At 39.6% G+C, this 23539-nt stretch overlaps 1 protein-coding gene across 3 annotated transcripts in view; it reads right to left on the reverse strand.

Moving 5' to 3' along the window:
• Positions 1-23539, reverse strand: part of GRIPAP1 (GRIP1 associated protein 1) — a 151213-nt gene that overhangs the window by 51043 nt on the left and 76631 nt on the right. For all 3 annotated transcript variants that reach the window (XM_053695509.1, XM_053695508.1, XM_053695511.1), the window contains 4 exons: positions 23034-23111; positions 12672-12767; positions 10191-10247; positions 8639-8738 (listed from right to left, as the gene is read on the reverse strand). In XM_053695509.1, the coding sequence (XP_053551484.1) occupies positions 8639-8738; positions 10191-10247; positions 12672-12767; positions 23034-23111 (331 nt within the window). The remainder of the gene's footprint in view (positions 1-8638; positions 8739-10190; positions 10248-12671; positions 12768-23033; positions 23112-23539) is intronic.

Below are 23539 nucleotides of genomic sequence, written 5' to 3' on the forward strand. Positions count from 1 at the left end.
GGGCATTGAGAACTGCTCTCAATTCCAGAATGTTTATTGGTAGGAGACTTTCCTCCTGACTCCATTGTCCCTGAGCCTTCAGAGAATTCCAGACAGCGCCCCAACCTAGTAGGCTGGCGTCTGTTGTTACAATTGTCCAGTCCGGCCTGTTGAATGGCATCCCCCTGGACAGATGTGGCCGAGAAAGCCACCATAGAAGAGAGTTTCTGGTCTCTTGATCCAGATTCAGAGTAGGGGACAAGTCTGAGTAATCCCCATTCCACTGACTTAGCATGCACAATTGCAGCGGTCTGAGATGTAGACGTGCAAAGGGAACTATGTCCATTGCTGCTACCATTAAGCCGATCACCTCCATGCATTGAGCTACTGACGGGAGTTGAATGGAATGAAGGACACGGCAAGCACTTAGAAGCTTTGTTAATCTGTCTTCTGTCAGATAAATCTTCATTTCCAGAGAATCTATAAGAGTCCCTAAGAATGGAACTCTTGTGAGAGGAAAAAGAGAACTCTTCTTTTCGTTCACTTTCCATCCATGCGACCTTAGAAATGCCAGAACTAACTCTGTATGAGACTTGGCAGTTTGAAAGCTTGAAGCTTGTATCAGAATGTCGTCTAGGTACGGAGCTACCGAAATTCCTCGCGGTCTTAGTACCGCCAGAAGGGCACCCAGAACCTTTGTGAAGATTCTTGGAGCCGTAGCCAACCCGAATGGAAGAGCTACAAACTGGTAATGCCTGTCTAAGAAGGCAAACCTTAGATACCGGTAATGATCTTTGTGAATCGGTATGTGAAGGTAAGCATCCTTTAAATCCACTGTGGTCATGTACTGACCCTTTTGGATCATGGGTAAGATTGTCCGAATAGTTTCCATTTTGAACGATGGAACTCTTAGGAATTTGTTTAGGATCTTTAGATCCAAGATTGGCCTGAAAGTTCCCTCTTTTTTGGGAACCACAAACAGGTTTGAGTAAAACCCTTGTCCTTGTTCCGACCGCGGAACCGGATGGATCACTCCCATTAATAACAGATCTTGTACGCAGCGTAGAAACGCTTCTTTCTTTATCTGGTTTGTTGACAACCTTGACAGATGAAATCTCCCTCTTGGGGGAGAGAATTTGAAATCTAGAAGGTATCCCTGAGATATGATCTCTAGCGCCCAGGGATCCTGAACATCTCTTGCCCAAGCCTGGGCAAAGAGAGAGAGTCTGCCCCCCACTAGATCCGGTCCCGGATCGGGGGCCCTCGGTTCATGCTGTCTTTGGGGCAGCAGCAGGTTTCCTGGCCTGCTTGCCCTTGTTCCAGGACTGGTTAGGTTTCCAGCCTTGTCTGTAACGAGCAACAGCTCCTTCCTGTTTTGGTACAGTGGAAGTTGATGTTGCTCCTGCTTTGAAATTCCGAAAGGGACGAAAATTAGACTGTCTAGCCTTAGCTTTGGCTTTGTCTTGAGGCAGGGCGTGGCCCTTACCTCCTGTAATGTCAGCGATAATTTCTTTCAAACCGGGCCCAAATAAAGTTTGCCCCTTGAAAGGTATATTAAGTAATTTGGACTTAGAAGTTACATCAGCTGACCAGGATTTTAGCCACAGCGCCCTACGTGCCTGAATGGCGAATCCTGAGTTCTTAGCCGTAAGTTTTGTTAAATGTACTACGGCCTCCGAAATGAATGAATTAGCTAGTTTAAGGACTCTAAGCCTGTCCGTAATGTCGTCCAGCATAGCTGAATTAAGGTTCTCTTCCAGAGACTCAATCCAAAATGCTGCCGCAGCCGTAATCGGCGCGATGCATGCAAGGGGTTGCAATATAAAACCTTGTTGAACAAACATTTTCTTAAGGTAACCCTCTAATTTTTTATCCATTGGATCTGAAAAAGCACAGCTATCCTCCACCGGGATAGTGGTACGCTTAGCTAAAGTAGAAACTGCTCCCTCCACCTTAGGGACCGTTTGCCATAAGTCCCGTGTGGTGTCGTCTATTGGAAACATCTTTCTAAATATAGGAGGGGGTGAGAACGGCACACCGGGTCTATCCCACTCCTTAGTAACAATTTCAGTTAGTCTTTTAGGTATAGGAAAAACGTCAGTACTCGCCGGTACCGCAAAGTATTTATCCAACCTACACAATTTCTCTGGAATTGCAACAGTGTTACAATCATTAAGAGCCGCTAAAACCTCCCCTAGTAATACACGGAGGTTCTCCAATTTAAATTTAAAATTTGAAATATCTGAATCCAATCTGTTTGGATCAGAACCATCACCCACAGAATGAAGCTCTCCGTCCTCATGTTCTGCAAGCTGTGACGCAGTATCAGACATGGCCCTAGTATTATCAGCGCACTCTGTTCTCACCCCAGAGTGATCACGCTTGCCTCTTAGTTCTGGTAATTTAGCCAAAACTTCAGTCATAACAGTAGCCATATCTTGTAATGTTATCTGTAATGGCCGCCCAGATGTACTAGGCGCCAAAATATCACGCACCTCCCGGGCGGGAGATGCAGGTACTGACACGTGAGGCGAGTTAGTCGGCATAACTCTCCCCTCGCTGTTTGGTGAAATTTGTTCAATTTGTACAGATTGGCTTTTATTTAAAGTAGCATCAATACAGTTAGTACATAAATTTCTATTGGGCTCCACCTTGGCATTGGAACAAATGACACAGATATCTTCCTCTGAATCAGACATGTTTAAAACACTAGCAATAAACTTGCAACTTGGTTACAATCTTATTTAACAAAAACGTACTGTGCCTCAAGAAGCACTAAACGATTAAATGACAGTTGAAATAATGAACTGAAAAAAAAAAAAAAAAAAAAAAAACAGTTATAGCATCAATCCTTAAAAAAACAACACAACTTTTAGCAAAGGTTTGTTCCCATTAGTAAAGTAACAATAATTAAATTTGAAACATAAAAATTACAGAGCAACGTTTGTAATCACAGTCAATATATAAGTCTCACAGCTCTGCTGAGAGAATCTACTTCCCTCCAAAGAAGTTTGAAGACCCCTAAGTTCTGTTAGAGATGAACCGGATCATGCAGGAATTACAAGAGTAACTGACTGGAAATTTTTGATGCGTAGCAAAGAGCGCCAAAAACGGCCCCTCCCCCTCACACACAGCAGTGAGAGAGAAACGAAACTGTCACAATTAAAACAAGCAACTGCCAAGTGGAAAAATAATGCCCAAATATTTATTCACTCAGTACCTCAGAAATGCAAACGATTCTACATTCCAGCAAAAACGTTTAACATAATAAATACCTATTAAAAGGTTTAATGTACTTTTTAACAGAGTAATTCCGGTGAAATACCATCCCCAGAATACTAAAGTGTAGAGTATACATACATGTCATTATAACGGTATGGCAGGATTTTCTCATCAATTCCATTCAGAAAATAAAAACTGCTACATACCTCAATGCAGATTTATCTGCCCGCTGTCTCCTGATCTGAAGCTTTTACCTCCCTCAGATGGCCGAGAAACAGCAATATGATCTTAACTACTCCGGTTAAAATCATAGTAAAAACTCTGGTAGATTCTTCTTCAAACTCTGCCAGAGAGGCAATAACACGCTCCGGTGCTATTGTAAAATAACAAACTTTTGATTGAAGTTATAAAAACTAAGTATAATCACCATAGTCCTCTCACACGTCCTATCTAGTCTTTGGGTGCAAGAGAATGACTGGGGGTGACGTAGAGGGGAGGAGCTATATAGCAACTCTGCTGGGTGAATCCTCTTGCACTTCCTGTAGGGGAGCAGATAATATCCCAGAAGTAATGATGACCCGTGGACTGATCACACATAACAGAAGAAATAAAGCTCTGACCACTCAGAAACATTACTTGACCGGTTCAACCTTTGAGACAAGATCAGGGAATGAAGTCTGACATTACACCAAAAGGCCAAGGGGAAGAACTCCGTCTGGGTGGAAGAGATATAGTTGAACCCACAAATGATTATTTAGGTTTCCTACTTTATCCTTCAATTAAGAATATTGTGTTTTCTAGAGGTGGCTGTGCATCCTGCAGGATCCAGAACCGTTACCCTGCAACATGCAACACACATGTGCAGCACACAAAGCACAAGATGTAAGAGAAATATATTCAAGAAGGTTTTCATGGGGTATTTCCATTGTCTGTAAAATAATTACATTTTTGCGGATATCACAGTTCAAATGCTTTCAAAAACAACATTTATGTTTATCTGATAAATTCATTTGTTTCGAGGTGGTGAGAGTCCACAAGTCCATTACTTCTGGGATTCAACTGCTGGCCAATAACAGGAGGCAAAGATCCCCAAAGACTCAGAGAATGTTCTATCCCTCCCAGTATTACGTATAAGCCAAGTAAGGAGAAGCAGAAAGGTAGGAAAGGACAGAACAGAGAAATGAGGTGCAAAACTAGAACTGACAACAGAAAAAAATCAACAATTAAAATAAATAGAGTGGGCCTTGTGGACACAACAAAATAAATTAATTTATCAGGTAAGCATGAATTTTCTTTTCTTTCATAAGGTGGAGAGAGTCCACAAATCCATTATGTCTGGGAACTAATACCCAAGCTTTGGAGTCCACGGGTTATGAGGGCAGGATACATTTTTTCGAAAAGGCAGGCACCTAATTCTTAGACCATGCTGCCTGGAGAACATTCCTACCCAAAAAGAAGCAAAAAAAATAAAAGTGGTAAAATGTTGTTTGTTCTACAGAAGCCTAATGTTTAAATGCCCAGGAAGTGGAAACTGATCTGGTGATCTGGTAGAGTGAGAAGTAATATGCTTCAGGGGACACTTTCCCACCACCAAGTAAGCCTTGTGGATTAAAAGCTTTAACCAAGAAGCCAAAGTCACAACAGTGGTCTTCTGGCCCTTGCATGAACCCGAGAAATGAATGAACAAACTAAAGGATTGCCTAAAATCCCTTTTAGCCTGAAGGCTCTAACTACATCTAAATTATCTAGAAGCCTTTCTTTAGAATTCTGAGGATTAGGATGAAGAGACGGTACCACAATTTCTCAATTGAAGTCGTCTGAAGAAACTACCTTTGGCAAGAAATCAAATTTAGTTCTTAAAAAAGTCTTATCTTGATGGAAAACTAGATAAGGAGGTTCACAAGAAAGCACAGACTCTTCTGGTTGAAGAGATTGCTACGAGAAACAAACCTTCCAAAAAAAGAAGCTGGATGTCTATAGAATGCATGAGTTCAAACAGTGAAGGTTCCAAGGATGATAAATTGGCTTAATAACTGGTTTCAATCTGACTAAAGCTTGAACAAAATTCTTAACGTCAGGAAGTTAAGCGACTTTCTTATGGTATATGAGGTGGTGTAAACGGTCTGAAAGATTTGTCCCCTGGCTATGATGCAATATCTGTACCTAATAATAGCCGGCGGGCTATGCGAGTGCAAAATGTGATTACAGTACTTACCTGAGCTACACTCACTCCACTGTAATTACAAACTTTTTATTTTATCTCTGAAAGAGCGCATGTACGCATGCGCGAAACGCGTCAGATTGGAGCTTACCTGATGTGTTGTTATGCCTGCTCCTGAATAAACCTACTCTGATTCACTTTGAGTTCCAGCGTTCCTCTTTCCTCATTTCATTTTTATTTTATGATTCGTTTTATGAACGTACATTATTAATCAACTGTGCAATTTCCTTTTATTATCACGTTTGCTTCATTTTCTTGGTATCCTTTATTGAGGAATCAGCAATGCAATACTGGAAGTTAGCTGAACACTTCGGTAAGCCAATGAAAAGAGGCATAAATGTGCAGCCACCAATTAGCAGCTAACTTGGACCTCCTGAGCCTATCTAGGTATGCTTTTAAACAAAGTATACAAGAAAACTAAGCACATTAGATAATAGAAGTAAATTGGAAAGTTGCTTAAAAATATATGTTCTATCTGAATGATGAAAGAAAAATATTGGGTTTCATGTCCCGTTACTCCTTTTTTCAGGAGGTAAACATGTAGGGTTGCAGTATTGGTAGCCATAAAATGACATGCTCTAACAAAACTAACCCTTTAATCTTACAGAAGTGGGTGTTTCTGACAGTATCCTATTGGCTAACTTTCCCCAGCCGACATCACATTATTTAGGGTACAATGTGACACAGTCATGGGTGCGGCTAAGGAGTGCTCAATCAAACAAAGTTGTGTTTCTCAGTTATCCAGGAGTAAATGAAGAATGTTATCATTATTAATGGGAAAAATGGTACTGCTCAAAACCAGAATGTCAGTGCACAAGGAAATGTGTCTGGCTTGTCTAAAACAACAATTATTCATACAGACAAACCAGAGTTGAAGAGAACATAATATAGGCGGTGTAGGCCACTACCCAAGGAGTAGCCTAAGAAATAGAGGAAAGTGATTGGCAACCAATATCACCCAACGTCTATATGGACCAGTGAGAATTAGCAGGCAATACACAACCGGTGCAACTGTTTAATTTGTATTTTAAATTTGAATGGCTTTTAATCAATTTTTTTTTTATTTTTTGCCAAAACAATTCTACATGTTTAAATACTGCTCGTACATATGCATAATGCAAATTATTTGAGTACATTGCTCCTTTAACCCCCATATTAGGGTTCACATGTACAGGAGATAATGGATTTGGGAGCACAGAGGTTGAAGGAATTTTTGTGGCGCTAAATAGAGAAAATATATTGTGTTTAAAGGGACAGTCTACAATAGATTTTTTATTGTTTACAAAGACAGACAATCCCTTTATTACCCATTCCCCAGTTTTGCATAACCAACACCGTTATATTAATACACTTTTTACCTCTGTGATTACCTTGTATCTAAAGTCTCTGCTGACTGCCTCCTTATTTCAGTTCTTTTGACAGACTTGCATTTAGTACTGTGTTGTGCTAAATCTTAACCCTTTTGCGACAGGGTTGAATTGAAACCACCACGATCGCGAGATTTCAATTATTGGATCGTGTCTGGGGGGCGTCCCTACAACCCTAGGAACGCCCTCCAGACCGTGATCAAATCCTGGAGAAGGCTTCAGGACAGCTATTAGCCATGACGTTCTATTCCGTCATAACGGCTTTAAAGCCCAGTGTAATTATGACGGAATAGAACGGCATAACGGCATCTATATGGCTCACATGAACTAGCAGTATCCTGTTGTGAATAGCTAATAAAAAAGGCATGTGAGAAGAGGCTGTCTGTAGTGGCAGAAGTTTAGAGGCTTAAACGTTATAAAATATATTAATATAACAATGTTGGTTTGCAAAGCTGGAGAATGGGTAGTAAAGACATTATCTATATTTTTAAACAATAACAATTTTAGTGTAGACTGTCCCTTTAAGTATGTAAATGGGATTTTTTTTTGGCTCTGCTCTACAGGGAAAACCACTAAAGGCCTTGATGCAGCCCCTGGGCACTAGCAGCCCACCACTAGTGTAGATATGGACCTAATATAGCAGAACTAGCAATGAACACATTATCTATGTATTTACTAAATGAGAATTTCTCTCTCCATCATACACAGCTGTCACTATGCATTTATCCTCGATGTAGAACTATCTGCCATTTTAACATTAAGCAATGTCCAAAAGGCAAGGGATTAGCTCACATGCATGGTGACTGAGACAAGGAAAACGTAAATGCGATGTGTGAGGCACAAGACATCCATAAGTGTGATATGACATTTGTGTAGCTAGAAATAAGAAGAAAAAAGAACGAATAAAGCAGCCTGCGCTTCTCCTCCTAAAGACCGTGACAATCGATTGGCAGCTTCACAATAAGAAGGTAACCGGAAGTGAGGTGCGGGAAAGCGAGGCAAGTTTTACTACATCATTCAGTTATTGTACTCGTATCTTGTAAGTGCAATGTGTGAACTTTTGTGAGTATTTATTAAAGAAGATGGTGAAATAGTGGTTGTGCTTTTCTATTTTTTCTTACAGTTGCTATCTAGTTTACTCCTGAGAGCTAAGAGCATTTGGAAAATCTTTCACCACCAGAAAGAGAAAGACATAAACACTGCTGACTTTTTATGATACTGGACTTTGCCAAGGCTTGTCCTTTAAAGGGACAGTCTACACCTAAGGAGTCATCATAAAATATAACCTTAGATTAAGCTGCAAATAGCCTCCTGCAACCTTTCTATATCATGCAGCAGGAACGGTAAGACATTTATTTTCAAATGAATATGGTTTCTGGCCACTTTGAAATGACTGACAAGCACAGCCCACTGATGACATCATGATCTGGGCTGTATATGGCATCCAATTACAAAAGGCTCACTAGTTGGATTCAACAGACTGTCAATGCTAATCAGTGCCTAGATGTAGCTCAGATCGTGATGTCATCAGTGGGCGGAGCTTGGCAGCCATATCAAACTGGCCAGAAACAATATTCATTTTAAAATAGCTTTTTTTAATGTCCCTACTGCATGATATAGAATGGGGTGCAGTAGGCTATTTGCAGCTTAATCTAAGGTAAGACTTTAAAATGACTAAGGTGTAGACTGTACCTTTAATTAAGGAGAGACTGACACTATATAAGAATTTTGTGCAGAAATAAATGATTAATCATGTAGTCCATAAGGGCCATAGAATACACCCTGTACCTCGCTCTGCATATCAAAAATTCTCTCAAACTGCGAAGGCAACACTTATTGAATATTTCACCTGTGCGGGTCTTGCTGTTAGTGAGAATCTCCTGCAAACGTTCCTGCAGTTTGTCTGCTCGCTTCCTCTCCAGGTGCAGCTGCCTTTTTAGATCTTTCAGCTGTGTAAGAAAAAGATACGACTAATGAAGTGGTCTTAGGCAGAGGTACAGTACATCTGTGTAGTGCGGGATATAATGAAACTGTCCTGATGTATTTGTATCACGGGGATGATGAAAGGTACAAATTATTGTCAGTGTCTGTCCTTATGGTTTATTGTGTAATAGAAGTAGAAGAGGCACGAGAACCAATGTCTGTATCTGTGGGAAATATGAGGGACTCTCTAAAAGCGCTACGGTCTGGTGAACGTATCTAAGAAGTCTCAAAATACTTTGAGAATTTAAAGAATTTTAGATGGGCAAATTTTAGCTTGAGAGCTGTTTATCTTGCTATGGAGAAGAGGCACTTGCATTACAATATAATGCTAAAAAAATAAAGATTGTGAGCAATTTCTCTCCATTCCGGAAAGTTTTTGATCACTGAGCTCTGTGTATTAGGAGGTGGTGACCGAGTCCCCTAATGTCTGTTTAATAAAGGGACACTAAACTCAATTTTTTTTCTTTAAAGATTCAGATAGAGCCTGCAATTTTAAGCAACTTTCTAATGTACTCCTATTATCAATTTTTTTGTTTTCTTGTTATCTTTCTTTGAAAAGCAGGAATGTAAAGCTTAAAGGGATACTAAACCCAATTGTTTTCTTTCATGATTCAGATAGAGCATAAGATTTTAAGCACCTTTCTAATTTACTCCTATTATCATTTTTTCTTTGTTCTCATGCTATCTTGATTTGAAAAAGCAGTACTGTAAGGTTTAGAGCCAGCCCATTTTTTTGTTCAGAACCTGGGTAGCACTTGCTGATTTGTGGCTAAATGTAGCAAACCAATCAGCAAGCGCTACCCAGTTGGTGAACTAAAAATGGGCCGGCTCCTAACCTTTCATTACTGCTTTTTCAAATCAAGATAACAGGAGAACAAAGAAAAATTGACAATAGGAGTAAATTAGAAAGTTGCTTAAAATTGTATACTCTATCTGAATCATGAAATAAAAAAATTGGGGTTAGTATCCCTTTAAGAGCCGGCCCATTTTTGGTTCAGCACCTGGGTAGTGCTTGCTGATAATAAGCAAGCACTATCCAGGGTGCTGAATCAAAAATGGGATGGCTGCTAATCTTTACATTGCTGCTTTTCAAAAAACGATAGCAAGAGAACGAAGAAAAATTGATAATAGAAGTAAATTAGAAAGTTGCTTAAAATTGCTTGCTCTTTCTGAATCAAGAAAGAGAAAAACAATTGGGTTTAGTGTCCCTTTAAGAGGCAGAACGAGAGAAGTGTCATCATCTCTGTCTATTAGGAAGAGGCAAGAGGGATGAAGCCTCTGTGCATTAAGAGTTGGTTAGAGGGCTGTGTCCTGGTGTCCATAACTACAAGCAGGCGTAAGTTACATGTACTTATATAGGGGTACCAGGAGGAGGAAGTCACATGTTTCTATGCATGTGGATGTCTAAGGATACTCACAGCAGCGCTTCCTTTCTTTTCCAGTATTCTCTGCCCATCCACAGTATCTTTAATTTCCTAGTAATTAAGAGAGTGATTTACTGTTACCATCTGAAGCTGGTGACCTTACCCAAGCCCTCTCCAGAGGCGACACACAAGGGCACGAAGAAAATGCAATTTACAGAACATCAGATATTCATTAAACTAACAAATACATTTGCTACTCAGACAGGTTATAGTTTCTTCTAAGTTACCAATACCGAAGTCTCAAAAACCATTCTAATGGTGTATTAGACGGAATAACTTGCAATTAAACCCCTGTCAACTTAATGTTTCCAGGCTATTAGATACCTTTTTGCATTACTCTTTACTCCCAGGACTTCTTATTAAAATCACTTCAAATATGCATGCTTACTTTTTTATGTTATTGATTGATACATATCTTACACAGCTGATTTTCCCCCCCTCTCCAGAGGATATTCCTGACAAACATTGTAAACGTATTACTGTGCAGTTTTCCCGCCGACATAAACAGCACAGATATTACTAATAAATATATATTTTACCATATTAAAGGGACACTGAACCCAATTGTTTTCTTTCATGATTCAGAGCAGCAATTTTAAGCAACTTTCTAATTTACTCCTATTATCAATTTTTCTTCGTTCTCTTGGTATCTTTATTTGAAAAAGCAGGAATGTAAGCTTACGAGACGGCCTATCTTTGGTTTAGCACCTGGGTAGCGCTGGTAGGTGCTGAACCAAAAACGGGCCAGCTCATAAGCTTTACATTCCTGCTTTTTCAAATAAAGATAGCAAGAGAACGAAGAAAAATTGATAATAGGAGTAAATTAGAAAGTTGCTTAAAATTGTTCCTCTATCTGAATCATGAAAGAAGAAATTTGAGTTCAGTGTCCCTTTAAAGGGACATAGAAAGAAAGTTTGAACGTATGTTTATAACAGTTTACATCTCTGTTTGTGATTATAATAAAGTAGTCTTACTGGATACTACAAGATGCGTCTTTAGGGTCTGGACGTGGGCGTTTTAGTACACAGAATTCATAAAAACTCTTTTTCTCCAGTGAAGTATATATTCTCACTCTTGTGTCTCTCCTCTTATTTCTCTTTAAAGGGATATTTTAGTCTAAAATGTCCTCCCCTTTAACGTAATTTCCAATAATTCATTTTACTTGTTGGAGTGTATTTAAAGGGACACTAAACCCAACATTTTTCTTTCATGATTCAGATAGAGCAGCAATTTTAAGCAACTTTTTAATTTACTCCTTTTATCATTTTTTCTTCCTTCTCTTGCTATCTTTATTTGAAAAGCAGGAATGTAAAGCTTTCAAATAAAGATAGCACCCTGGATTGCGTTTGCTTATTGGTATACTACATTTAGCCACCAATCAGCAAGCACTACCCAACTCCAAAGCTTTACATTCCTACTTTTCAAATAAAGATAGCAAGAGATTGAAGACAATTTGACAATAGACTTAATTAGAAAGTTGCTTAAAATAGCATGCTCTATCAGAATCATTAAAGAAAAAATTATTCTGATACCTTTATTTTGTTAACAATTAGGCTGCTTATTTAGACATAGATAACATTAGCAGGTCTGCTTTACCTGCAGGCTCAGCCCATGTTATGGGCATATCCTTGAGAGTGACAGGTGATGGTTTGAATAGGCAAAAACACCTACTTCAAATACAAAAATAAACATCAAGGAACACATTAACATACATTTAACACTCTGCAGTAGGTATAACAAGATATGTTGAATACATCAAGGAGAAACACATGAGATAATTTCCTTTAAACAAAATAGGCTTTTTAAAAGTGATTTTTTAAAATAAATTATTGAGTTTTTTTCCACACTAATCTTGTACAATAATCTAGTTGTTCTGTGCTGTGTGTGCTGTTTTTCTACATCAATAATCTGTGTAGACTCACACATGCACAAACCATAAAACAGTATTTTAAGACTACAGCCGACAACGTCACTTACTGGCTCAGTCACTGTGATTTAATGTAACCTGCTTAAAGGAACAGGCTACCAAATGATGCAGCATAATCTGTAAAGAGCTGGCTAGAAAAAACATGTTTGCAAAAATGCTTCTATTTAAAACTGAAATACATTTGTGCACATTACAGTTTTGACCATTCTACAAAGTTTACTATGAAATCTTGCGACATTAAGCTGAAATCCAATGAAACTACAGTAAAGTGCGACCGCTAAAGATGATGATTGGCCGCTGTTTTACCATTCAGACGACAGTAAAAAAAAAAAGTAGCTGAAAGATAAATTGCTCACAGAGCACTTAGTCCTGTGAGCTAAAGAATTGTGAGATAAAATATCTTCCTTTTTTACATAGAGATGCTCAGGTGATATTTTCCTGTGAGCTTTTTACAGCTATTCTGCATCACTTTCAAGTGATTTAGTATATGGGTAAAATACCCATAAGGCCAAAAGAGGACACAATACAAGGGTAGCGACATCTCTCACCTGTTTTTGCTGGTTAATAGTCTCCTGAAGACGGTCCCTCTCTTTTGCAGATGTTTCCAGTTGCGCCCTCAGACCCTCCACTTCCTGGTTTTTTATCTGAGACGTAAACAGAGAGTTATTGTAAAAAAAAAAAAAAAGAAGGAGGAAAAACAGGTGATTAAAATACAAGCAAATCAAATAACCCAGAACATGGAAAATCAAGTAAAGCAGAATGAATGTGAGCAAAGCTTAAAGGGACAAACATTTTTTTTCTTTCATGATTCAGAGCAGCAATTGTAAGCAACGTTCTAATTTACTCCTAATATCATTTTTTTCTTTGTTCTCCTGCATCTTTATTTGAAAAAGCAGGAATGTAAGCATAGGAGCCAGCCCATTTTTGGTTCAGCACCTGTGTAGCATTGTCTAAATGTAGCCACAAATAAGCAAGCGCTACCCAGGTGCTGGACCAATAATGGGCCGGCTGCTATGCTTACATTCCTGCTTTTTCAAATAAAGATAGCAAGAGAATGAAGGAAAATTGATAATAGGAGTAAATTAGAAAGTTGATTAGAATTGCATGCTCTATATGAATCATGAAAGAAAAAAAATTGGGTTTTGTGTCCCTTTAATGCCTGACAAAAGATGACAAGTGACACTGAACAAAGCAAAGTATTATGTACTGAAAAAAGTTCCAAAAACAGGAAGAAGAAGAGGGCATTAACACTTGTGCGTGTACTTTAATAATGAACAAAATCAATATCAACTTAAAAGAAAGTTAAAAAAAAAGGACATGCTGACAAAGCACGTTTACAAAATGCACTGGGTTTGACCTTTTTGTAGCAATCAGCAAGAAGGGAAAAAAAGGTGCTAGGTGCAGCATTTCCAGAAGAAAAGTGGTTTCTATGCAGCTATGGGATCCCTGTGCTCCCTGCATAATAGCCATGTGGATCAATTATGGAAAATCTGATGCTAAGTGTATGTAGTGAGAGAGCTGTTCTTAACGGACCAATTATGCATGTTAGTGTCAATGGAAGTTGGTGGAGTTGAGTAATTGAGCAGAAGAAAATGTCAGATGAACCAATCAGATCGGAAAAATAACAGCTGTTACATCGTTTTTTTCAAACTTTAGGGGACAAGGTTACAGAAGTTCTGAGCAATTTGATAAAACAATTAAAACTAACCAGAAAAATGACTTCTGTAAGAACAGGCTGGTACAAGTGCAGGCCGAATACCAACAGAACCATGTGGCCTAACTAGAGAAACCAAAAAGAACAGGGAATTCAAGATACAGCAAGTCTGACCCTTCCAACAACGCAAAATGTAGACAATTGTTTGTACATACAGAACAGGATGACCAAACTAGAGAAGGTCTGATACAATTTGGTCAAACATATGCCAGCTCCATAATGATTAGGGTGATCAACCCAAAGAACTTGTCCCAAGCAGGGCTCACAGAACAGTATGACCAGCTTAGAGCAGGCCTGATACCAACAAAACCAGGAAAAGAGAACTAGAGCAAGGTATCAAAACTAAAACAAAGAACAGGTTTACTAAACTAAAACAAGCCTGATACCAACTGGCCAAACTAGAGTAGATTTCACCAAACAGTTTGTTTGAATGCAGCATAATAACAACAGGCAATATCCCAAGAACACAGTTATCATTTTAAAGGAGATTATTTGGCACCACGGAATTGGGTGACAGCAGGGGTCAAGTCCAGCGGGAACGCATGGGAACCGATTTCCTGCACTATTTTTGCAGGTGGAACTAAGTTCCCCCTGGACAGAGAATAGAAGTAAACACTGCTGCTGCTGGTGGGAGGAGCTGGAGCACAGTCTGGTTAGAGGGATAGTGAGATCCTCTAGTAATGGGCAGTAACACTTCCTACAATACACTAAATGCAAGCCTGTCAGCAGTCCTGCTGTGTGTTCACCCCACACTGTGAGGAACACCTGGTGCTTACATTTCTGTGTGACTTGCTTGGGGTTATTTAGCTTCTCTCAGCAGAAATAGGGCTAATGCACCTTAAGAGGGTGACATAGGAGGAGTCTCAGGCCCACAGGCAACCATTCAACCCTTCATTGGATTTAATTTGCTTTCATTAACCAAAGTGTATAGACTTTATACATATAAATACATGTGTGTGTGTATATAAAACAATATTCAATGAGTACAGGTGGAAGTCTTGGTGAGGTCCCACACTTTGTTTTTTAGGTCTTGACCCCTGGGTGACAGTGTAATATGGTATAAAAAAGACAGGGTAGAACACCTGTTATGGTGGAAAAAACATGTCTGATAACTCCAGAACTTCAAAATAATGTTTCATACTTTAGAGTATCCAAAGGTAAGCTGTGAGTCATGTGTCCTATGACATAGATTATTAGACTAAATCAGCCAATACTGGGCAACATAATTGAGTCAATGGGCCCTATGATCTAAATCTGTCCGCTCTGGCGAATGCTAATCAAAATTCTGGATGTGAATGATAGATGCCTACAATAAAATATTGTGTTAAAAACCCATCCCCACAAAGATTTTGTATGAATTCTCTCTATAGTACATTGTCATTTATTATCCCTATTCCGGCTCCATTTTTGTAACTGGATCACGAGCGAACTATAGGTTTTTAGCAACAGCTCAATAATTATAATTATTATTATTAATAACAACAGCAATTACAACTTGTAGTGTTAACAAAACAGCACCTACTTAGCCAATATATGATGCCACGTCCCATTTAAATATCATGGTAAATATTACATAAAAGGCTTTATAGTAACCTAACTACCGTGTGTAAGTAGCTTTATACTGTGCATAAAGAACAACATGACCGTATAATATAAGGGAAAAAAATGAAAATTATTTTAAATTATTTTTTTAATTAATTATTTTCAAAATATGTTTTTTATATATTTTTTTTCTTTTCTATTATAGGCTTAAAGGGGTACGAAACCCAAATTCTTTATTTCACGATTCATACAGTTTTAAACAACTTTCTAATTTACATCTACTATCAAATTTGCTCCGTTCTCTTAGTATTCTTGGTTGAAAAAGCAGCAATGCACGACTGGGAGCTAGCTGAGCAAATTGAGTGAACCAATAACAAGAGGCATATATGTTCAGCCACCAATCAGCAACTAGCTCCCAGCAATGTATTATTGCTCCTGAGCCTACTTAGGTATAATTTTTAACAAAGGATATAAAGAGAATGAAGCAAATTACATAATAGAAGTAAATTGTATGTTTTGTCTGAATCATGAAAGAAGTATTTTGGGTGTAATGTCCCTTAAATATAAGTATATATAAATATATTTGTATCTTCTCATTGAGATGAGAATGGCACAGTACAGAAAACAATGCATTCTCCTGTTAAAATTACATGCTACCAACTTTTTATGACAAATGTGCCAGTGTGTATTGATCCTGTCACAAATGAGATCTCTGTTTCCACCCTTGGCCCACTTCAGGGCTCGGCAAACTGAGGAGCCAGTTTGCCACTGGCTCCTAGAAGTTTACTGCTGGCTGCTAACCTTTTGGATTATACTCTCTATATCTATATACAAATACCACAGTCTGGCTCCTGAATTTTAAACAGATTTGTCAACCACTACACTTGACGGTGCATAAGAACCTACACTGTTAGACTAAAAGGCAATTACAAAGGCAGTAACAAAAAAATAATAGTTAAAAGGGACATTAAACACTAAATAAATGCTAGATAGAATGATGCAGTTAAAGGGACAGTTTAGTCAAAATTAAACATTCATGATTCAGATAGGGCATGCAATTGTAAACAACTTTCTAATTTACTTTAATCAAATTTGTTTTGTTTGCTTGGTGATATTTTTGAAAAGATAAACCTAGGTAGGCTCAAACTGATTTCTAAAACCGTTGAAAACTGCCTCTTAGCTTAGAGCATTTTGAAAGTTTTCACAGTTAGAAAGTGCTAGTTCATGTGTTTCATATTAGATAACATTGTGCTCACTCCCCTTGAGTTAAATTTTAAAGTTTCATTAGTTGATTAAATAGTGACAAAATAAGTGTAAAGTTTTAGTGTCTATAAAACATTGGGAGCTGCCATGTTGTAACTTAGGTTACCTTCTCTGCTGTGGCCAATTAGAGACAGTTATAAATACTATTTCTCTTGTTAAGTGTATCCAGTCCACGGATCATCCATTACTTATGGGATATTAACTCCTCCCCAACAGGAAGTGCAAGAGGATTCACCCAGCAGAGCTGCTATATAGCTCCTCCCCTAACTGCCATTACCAGTCATTCTCTTGCACCCAACGAATAGATAGGATGTGTGAGAGGACTGTGGTGATTATACTTAGTTTCATACCTTCAATCAAAAGTTTGTTATTTTATAATAGCACCGGAGTGTGTTATTCCTTCTCTGGTAGAATTTGAAGAAGAATCTACCTGAGTTTTTCTATGATTTTAGCCGGAGTAGTTAAGATCATATTGCTGTTTCTCGGCCATCTGAGGAGAGGTAAACTTCAGGTCAGGGGACAGCGGGCAGATTAATCTGCAAAGAGGTATGTAGCAGCTTATTATTTTCTGACAATGGAATTGATGAGAAAATTATGCCATACCGATATAATGTAAACTCAGCCTTAAATGCAGTAGCAGCAACTGGTATCAGGCTGTCATGTATGTATATTTTACACTTCAGTATTCTGGGGAATGGCACTTCACTGGAATTATACTGTATGCATAAAACTTTAGCCTAATTTGCAGGGACTAGCAACAGGCTTTTTAATAACACTCAATTTATTAATGTTAAACGTTTTTTGCTGGCATGTAAAATCGTTTAATTTTCTGAGGTACTGGGTGAAAAAATGTTTTGGGCACTATTTTTTTCCACTTGGCAGTCGTTTTATTTAATTTATGACAGTTTACTGATCTCTCTCACTGTTATGTGTGAGGGGGAGGGACCTTTTTTGGTGCTTTTGCTACGCATCAAAAAATTCAGTCAGAAGTTTATTGTCTTCCCTGCATGATCCGGTTCATCTCTACAGAACTGAGGGGTCTTCAAAACTTGTTTTGAGGGAGGTAATCACTCACAGCAGAGCTGTGAGATTGTAGTTGACTGTGATAAAAAAAAAAAGTTTATTTCTGTATTTTTTTTTTTTTTTTTTTTTCTGCTATCAGGGTTAGTTATCCTTTGCTAATGGGAGCAATCCTTTGCTAAAATTGTGTTTTTTACAAAGATTAGATGCTATAACTTTTCAGTTTATTAATTTTCAACTGTCATAACTTTTTCTGTGCTTCTTATAGGCACAGTACGTTTTCATATTATAGTAAATTACTTGAAAAGTATTTCCAAGTTGCTAGTTTATTTGCTAGTGTGTTAAACATGTCTGAGTCAGAGGAAGATATCTGTGCTATATGTGCTAAAGCCAAAGTGGAGCCCAATAGAAATTTATGTACTAACTGTATTGATGCTACTTTAAATAAAAGTCAATCTGTACAAATTGAACATATTTCACCAAACAACGAGGGGAGAGTTATGCCGACTAACTCGCCTCACGTGTCAGTACCTGCATCTCCCGCTCGGGAGGTGCGTGATATTGTAGCGCCGAGTACATCTGGGCGGCCATTACAAATCACATTACAGGATATGGCTACTGTTATGACTGAAGTTTTGGCTAAATTACCAGAACTAAGAGGTAAGCGTGATCACTCTGGGGTGAGAACAGAGTGCGCTGATAATATTAGGGCCATGTCAGACACTGCGTCACAATTTGCAGAACATGAGGACGGAGAGCTTCATTCTGCGGGTGACGGTTCTGATCCAAACAAACTGGATTCAGATATTTCAAATTTTAAATTTAAGCTGGAAAACCTCCGTGTATTACTAGGGGAGGTGTTAGCGGCTCTGAATGATTGTAACACAGTTGCAATTCCAGAGAAAATGTGTAGGTTGGATAAATATTTTGCGGTACCGGCGAGTACTGACGTTTTTCCTATACCTAAGAGACTTACTGAAATTGTTACTAAGGAGTGGGATAGACCCGGTGTGCCGTTCTCACCCCCTCCGATATTTAGAAAGATGTTTCCAATAGACGCCACCACACGGGACTTATGGCAAACGGTCCCTAAGGTGGAGGGAGCAGTTTCTACTTTAGCTAAGCGTACCACTATCCCGGTGGAGGATAGCTGTGCCTTTTCAGATCCAATGGATAATAAGTTAGAGGGTTACCTTAAGAAAATGTTTGTTCAACAAGGTTTTATATTGCAACCTCTTGCATGCATTGCGCCTGTCACGGCTGCAGCAGCATTTTGGTTTGAGTCTCTGGAAGAGACACTTGAATCAGCTCCATTAGATGAGATTACACACAAGCTTAAAGCCCTTAAGTTAGCTAACTCATTTATTTCAGATGCCGTAGTACATTTAACTAAACTTACGGCTAAGAATTCCGGATTCGCCATTCAGGCACGCAGAGCACTGTGGCTAAAATCCTGGTCAGCTGACGTTACTTCTAAATCTAAATTGCTTAATATACCTTTCAAAGGGCAGACCTTATTCGGGCCCGGGTTGAAAGAAATTATCGCTGACATTACAGGAGGTAAAGGCCATGCCCTGCCTCAAGACAGAGCCAAACCTAAGGCTAGACAGTCTAATTTTCGTTCCTTTCGTAATTTCAAAGCAGGAGCAGCATCAACTTCCTCTGCACCAAAACAGGAAGGAGCTGTTGCTCGCTACAGACAAGGCTGGAGACCTAACCAGTCCTGGAACAAGGGCAAGCAGGCCAGGAAACCTGCTGCTGCCCCTAAGACAGCATGAATCGAGGGCCCCCGATCCGGGAACGGATCTAGTGGGGGGCAGACTTTCTCTCTTCGCCCAGGCTTGGGCAAGAGATGTCCAGGATCCCTGGGAGTTAGAGATCATATCTCAGGGATACCTTCTAGACTTCAAATTCTCTCCCCCAAGAGGGAGATTTCATCTGTCAAGGTTGTCAACAAACCAAATAAAGAAAGAGGCGTTTCTACGCTGCGTACAAGATCTTTTATTAATGGGAGTGATCCATCCGGTTCCGCGGTCGGAACAAGGACAAGGGTTTTACTCAAATCTGTTTGTGGTTCCCAAAAAAGAGGGAACTTTCAGGCCAATCTTGGATTTAAAGATCCTAAACAAATTCCTAAGAGTTCCATCGTTCAAAATGGAAACTATTCGGACAATTTTACCCATGATCCAAAAGGGTCAGTACATGACCACAGTGGATTTAAAGGATGCTTACCTTCACATACCGATTCACAAAGATCATTACCGGTATCTAAGGTTTGCCTTTCTAGACAGGCATTACCAGTTTGTAGCTCTTCCATTCGGATTGGCTACGGCTCCGAGAATCTTCACAAAGGTTCTGTGTGCTCTTCTGGCGGTACTAAGACCGCAAGGAATTGCGGTAGCTCCGTACCTAGACGACATTCTGATACAAGCTTCAAGCTTTCAAACTGCCAAGTCTCATACAGAGTTAGTACTGGCATTTCTAAGGTCGCATGGATGGAAGGTGAACGAAAAGAAGAGTTCTCTCTTTCCACTCACAAGAGTTCCCTTCTTGGGGACTCTTATAGATTCTGTAGAAATAAAGATTTACCTGACAGAAGACAGGTTAACAAAGCTTCAAAATGCATGCCGTGTCCTTCATTCCATTCAACACCCGTCAGTAGCTCAATGCATGGAGGTGATCGGCTTAATGGTAGCAGCAATGGACATAGTACCCTTTGCACGTCTACATCTCAGACCGCTGCAATTGTGCATGCTAAGTCAGTGGAATGGGGATTACTCAGACTTGTCCCCTACTCTGAATCTGGATCAAGAGACCAGAAATTCTCTTCTATGGTGGCTTTCTCGGCCACATCTGTCCAGGGGGATGCCATTCAGCAGGCCGGACTGGACAATTGTAACAACAGACGCCAGCCTACTAGGTTGGGGCGCTGTCTGGAATTCTCTGAAGGCTCAGGGACAATGGAATCAGGAGGAGAGTCTCCTACCAATAAACATTCTGGAATTGAGAGCAGTTCTCAATGCCCTTCTGGCTTGGCCCCAGTTAACAACTCGGGGGTTCATCAGGTTTCAGTCGAACAACATCACGACTGTAGCTTACATCAACCATCAGGGAGGGACAAGAAGCTCCCTAGCAATGATGGAAGTATCAAAGATAATTCGCTGGGCAGACTCTCACTCTTGCCACCTGTCAGCAATCCACATCCCGGGAGTGGAGAACTGGGAGGCGGATTTCTTAAGTCGTCAGACTTTTCATCCGGGGGAGTGGGAACTTCATCCGGAGGTCTTTGCCCAAATACTTCGACGTTGGGGCAAACCAGAGATAGATCTCATGGCGTCTCGACAGAACGCCAAGCTTCCTCGTTACGGGTCCAGATCCAGGGATCCGGGAGCGGTTCTGATAGATGCTTTGACAGCACCTTGGACCTTCGGGATGGCTTATGTGTTTCCACCCTTCCCGATGCTTCCTCGATTGATTGCCAGAATCAAACAGGAGAGAGCATCAGTGATTCTAATAACGCCTGCATGGCCACGCAGGACTTGGTATGCAGATCTAGTGGACATGTCATCCTGTCCACCTTGGTCGCTACCTCTGAAACAGGATCTTCTGATCCAGGGTCCCTTCAAACATCAAAATCTAATTTCTCTGAAGCTGACTGCTTGGAAATTGAACGCTTGATTTTATCAAAACGTGTTTTTTCTGAGTCAGTTATTGATACCTTAATACAGGCTAGGAAGCCTGTTACCAGAAAGATTTACCATAAGATATGGCGCAAATACTTATATTGGTGCGAATCCAAGAGTTACTCATGGAGTAAGGTTAGGATTCCGAGGATATTGTCTTTTCTACAAGAAGGTTTAGAAAAGGGTTTATCCGCTAGTTCCTTAAAGGGACAGATTTCAGCTCTGTCCATTCTTTTACACAAACGTCTGTCAGAAGTTCCGGACGTTCAAGCTTTTTGTCAGGCTTTAGCTAGGATCAAGCCTGTGTTTAAAACTGTTGCTCCACCATGGAGTTTGAACTTAGTTCTTAATGTTTTACAGGGGTTTCCGTTTGAACCCCTTCATTCCATTGATATCAAGTTGTTATCTTGGAAAGTTCAGTTTTTAATGGCGATTTCCTCGGCTCGAAGAGTCTCTGAGTTATCTGCCTTACATTGTGATTCTCCTTATCTGATTTTTCATTCAGACAAGGTAGTTCTGCGTACTAAACCTGGGTTCCTACCTAAGGTGGTCACTAACAGGAATATCAATCAAGAGATTGTGGTTACATCTTTGTGTCCTAATCCTTCTTTGAAAAAGGAACGTCTGCTACACAATCTAGATGTAGTCCGTGCCCTGAAATTTTATCTACAGGCAACTAAGGATTTTCGACAAACGTCTTCCCTGTTTGTCGTTTATTCTGGTCAGAGGAGAGGTCAAAAAGCTTCGGCTACCTCTCTCTCCTTTTGGCTTCGTAGCATAATACGGTTAGCCTATGAGACTGCTGGACAGCAGCCTCCTGAAAGAATTACAGCACATTCTACTAGAGCTGTGGCTTCCACTTGGGCCTTTAAGAATGAGGCTTCTGTTGAACAGATTTGCAAGGCTGCAACTTGGTCTTCTCTTCATACTTTTTCCAAATTTTCCAAATTTGACACTTTTGCTTCTTCGGAGGCTGTTTTTGGGAGAAAGGTTCTTCAGGCAGTGGTTCCTTCCGTATAAAGAGCCTGCCTGTCCCTCCCGTCATCCGTGTACTTTAGCTTTGGTATTGGTATCCCATAAGTAATGGATGATCCGTGGACTGGATACACTTAACAAGAGAAAACATAATTTATGCTTACCTGATAAATTTATTTCTCTTGTAGTGTATCCAGTCCACGGCCCGCCCTGTCACTTTAAGGCAGGTAATTTTCCATTAAACTACAGTCACCACTGTACCCTATGGTTTTCCTTTCTCTGCATGTTTTCGGTCGAATGACTGGTAATGGCAGTTAGGGGAGGAGCTATATAGCAGCTCTGCTGGGTGAATCCTCTTGCACTTCCTGTTGGGGAGGAGTTAATATCCCATAAGTAATGGATGATCCGTGGACTGGATACACTACAAGAGAAATAAATTTATCAGGTAAGCATAAATTATGTTTTTTAAATAGGTCACTAGAGTGAGCAGCCAATGGCTGTGTGTTATATAACAGTGTTCTGCACTTCCATTTCTAACAGGAACTGCAAAGCTCACAATTTCAGAATGGAATTACAGGAAAAAGGAACAAAATAAGTAAGTATTGCAGAGTTTTATTTATATATATGATATATCCTTTTATATTACCATCTCAAAATACCTTTAACAAATAGAATTAACCGACATATAAGGAAAACAAAGATATTGAGCTTACATGCAGATCAGCTAAATGCTCAGTTCTGATCTTCGCCAAATCCTCTTCATGCTGCAACTGATTCCGCTCAACTGCTTCCTATAAAATTATAGAATAAGTACAAGACTGGACCTTGTGTAACATATCACCCCAGCCTCTCAAACTCACATGAGCTTGTAGGCAGCACAACTAAAACACCATACACAGCACCCGCACATAATACAAACTCACAGTGCCAATCGCATCATTCTGACTCATATTCATCATTTACATCAATTCTCCATCAAATAATTACCATTCCCTGCTTCTCTCATTTTCTATCAATGCCATATGTCAGTATGCTAGATCATCACTACTCACAGCTCCTAATCCATAATTACATTAGCCGGCCCCTTCGCTATTACAATTCACATGCCATGTGATAACATTCAGTGTTCTCCACAGAAAATGTTCCCAGCCAGGTGGCATTTTGAAGTAGCCGGGTGGCATTATCAAGTAGATAGGTGTGGGCAGTATAATACTTTCTA

Source organism: Bombina bombina, chromosome 12, assembly GCF_027579735.1.
Source record: "Bombina bombina isolate aBomBom1 chromosome 12, aBomBom1.pri, whole genome shotgun sequence".
Lineage (NCBI taxonomy): Eukaryota > Metazoa > Chordata > Amphibia > Anura > Bombinatoridae > Bombina > Bombina bombina.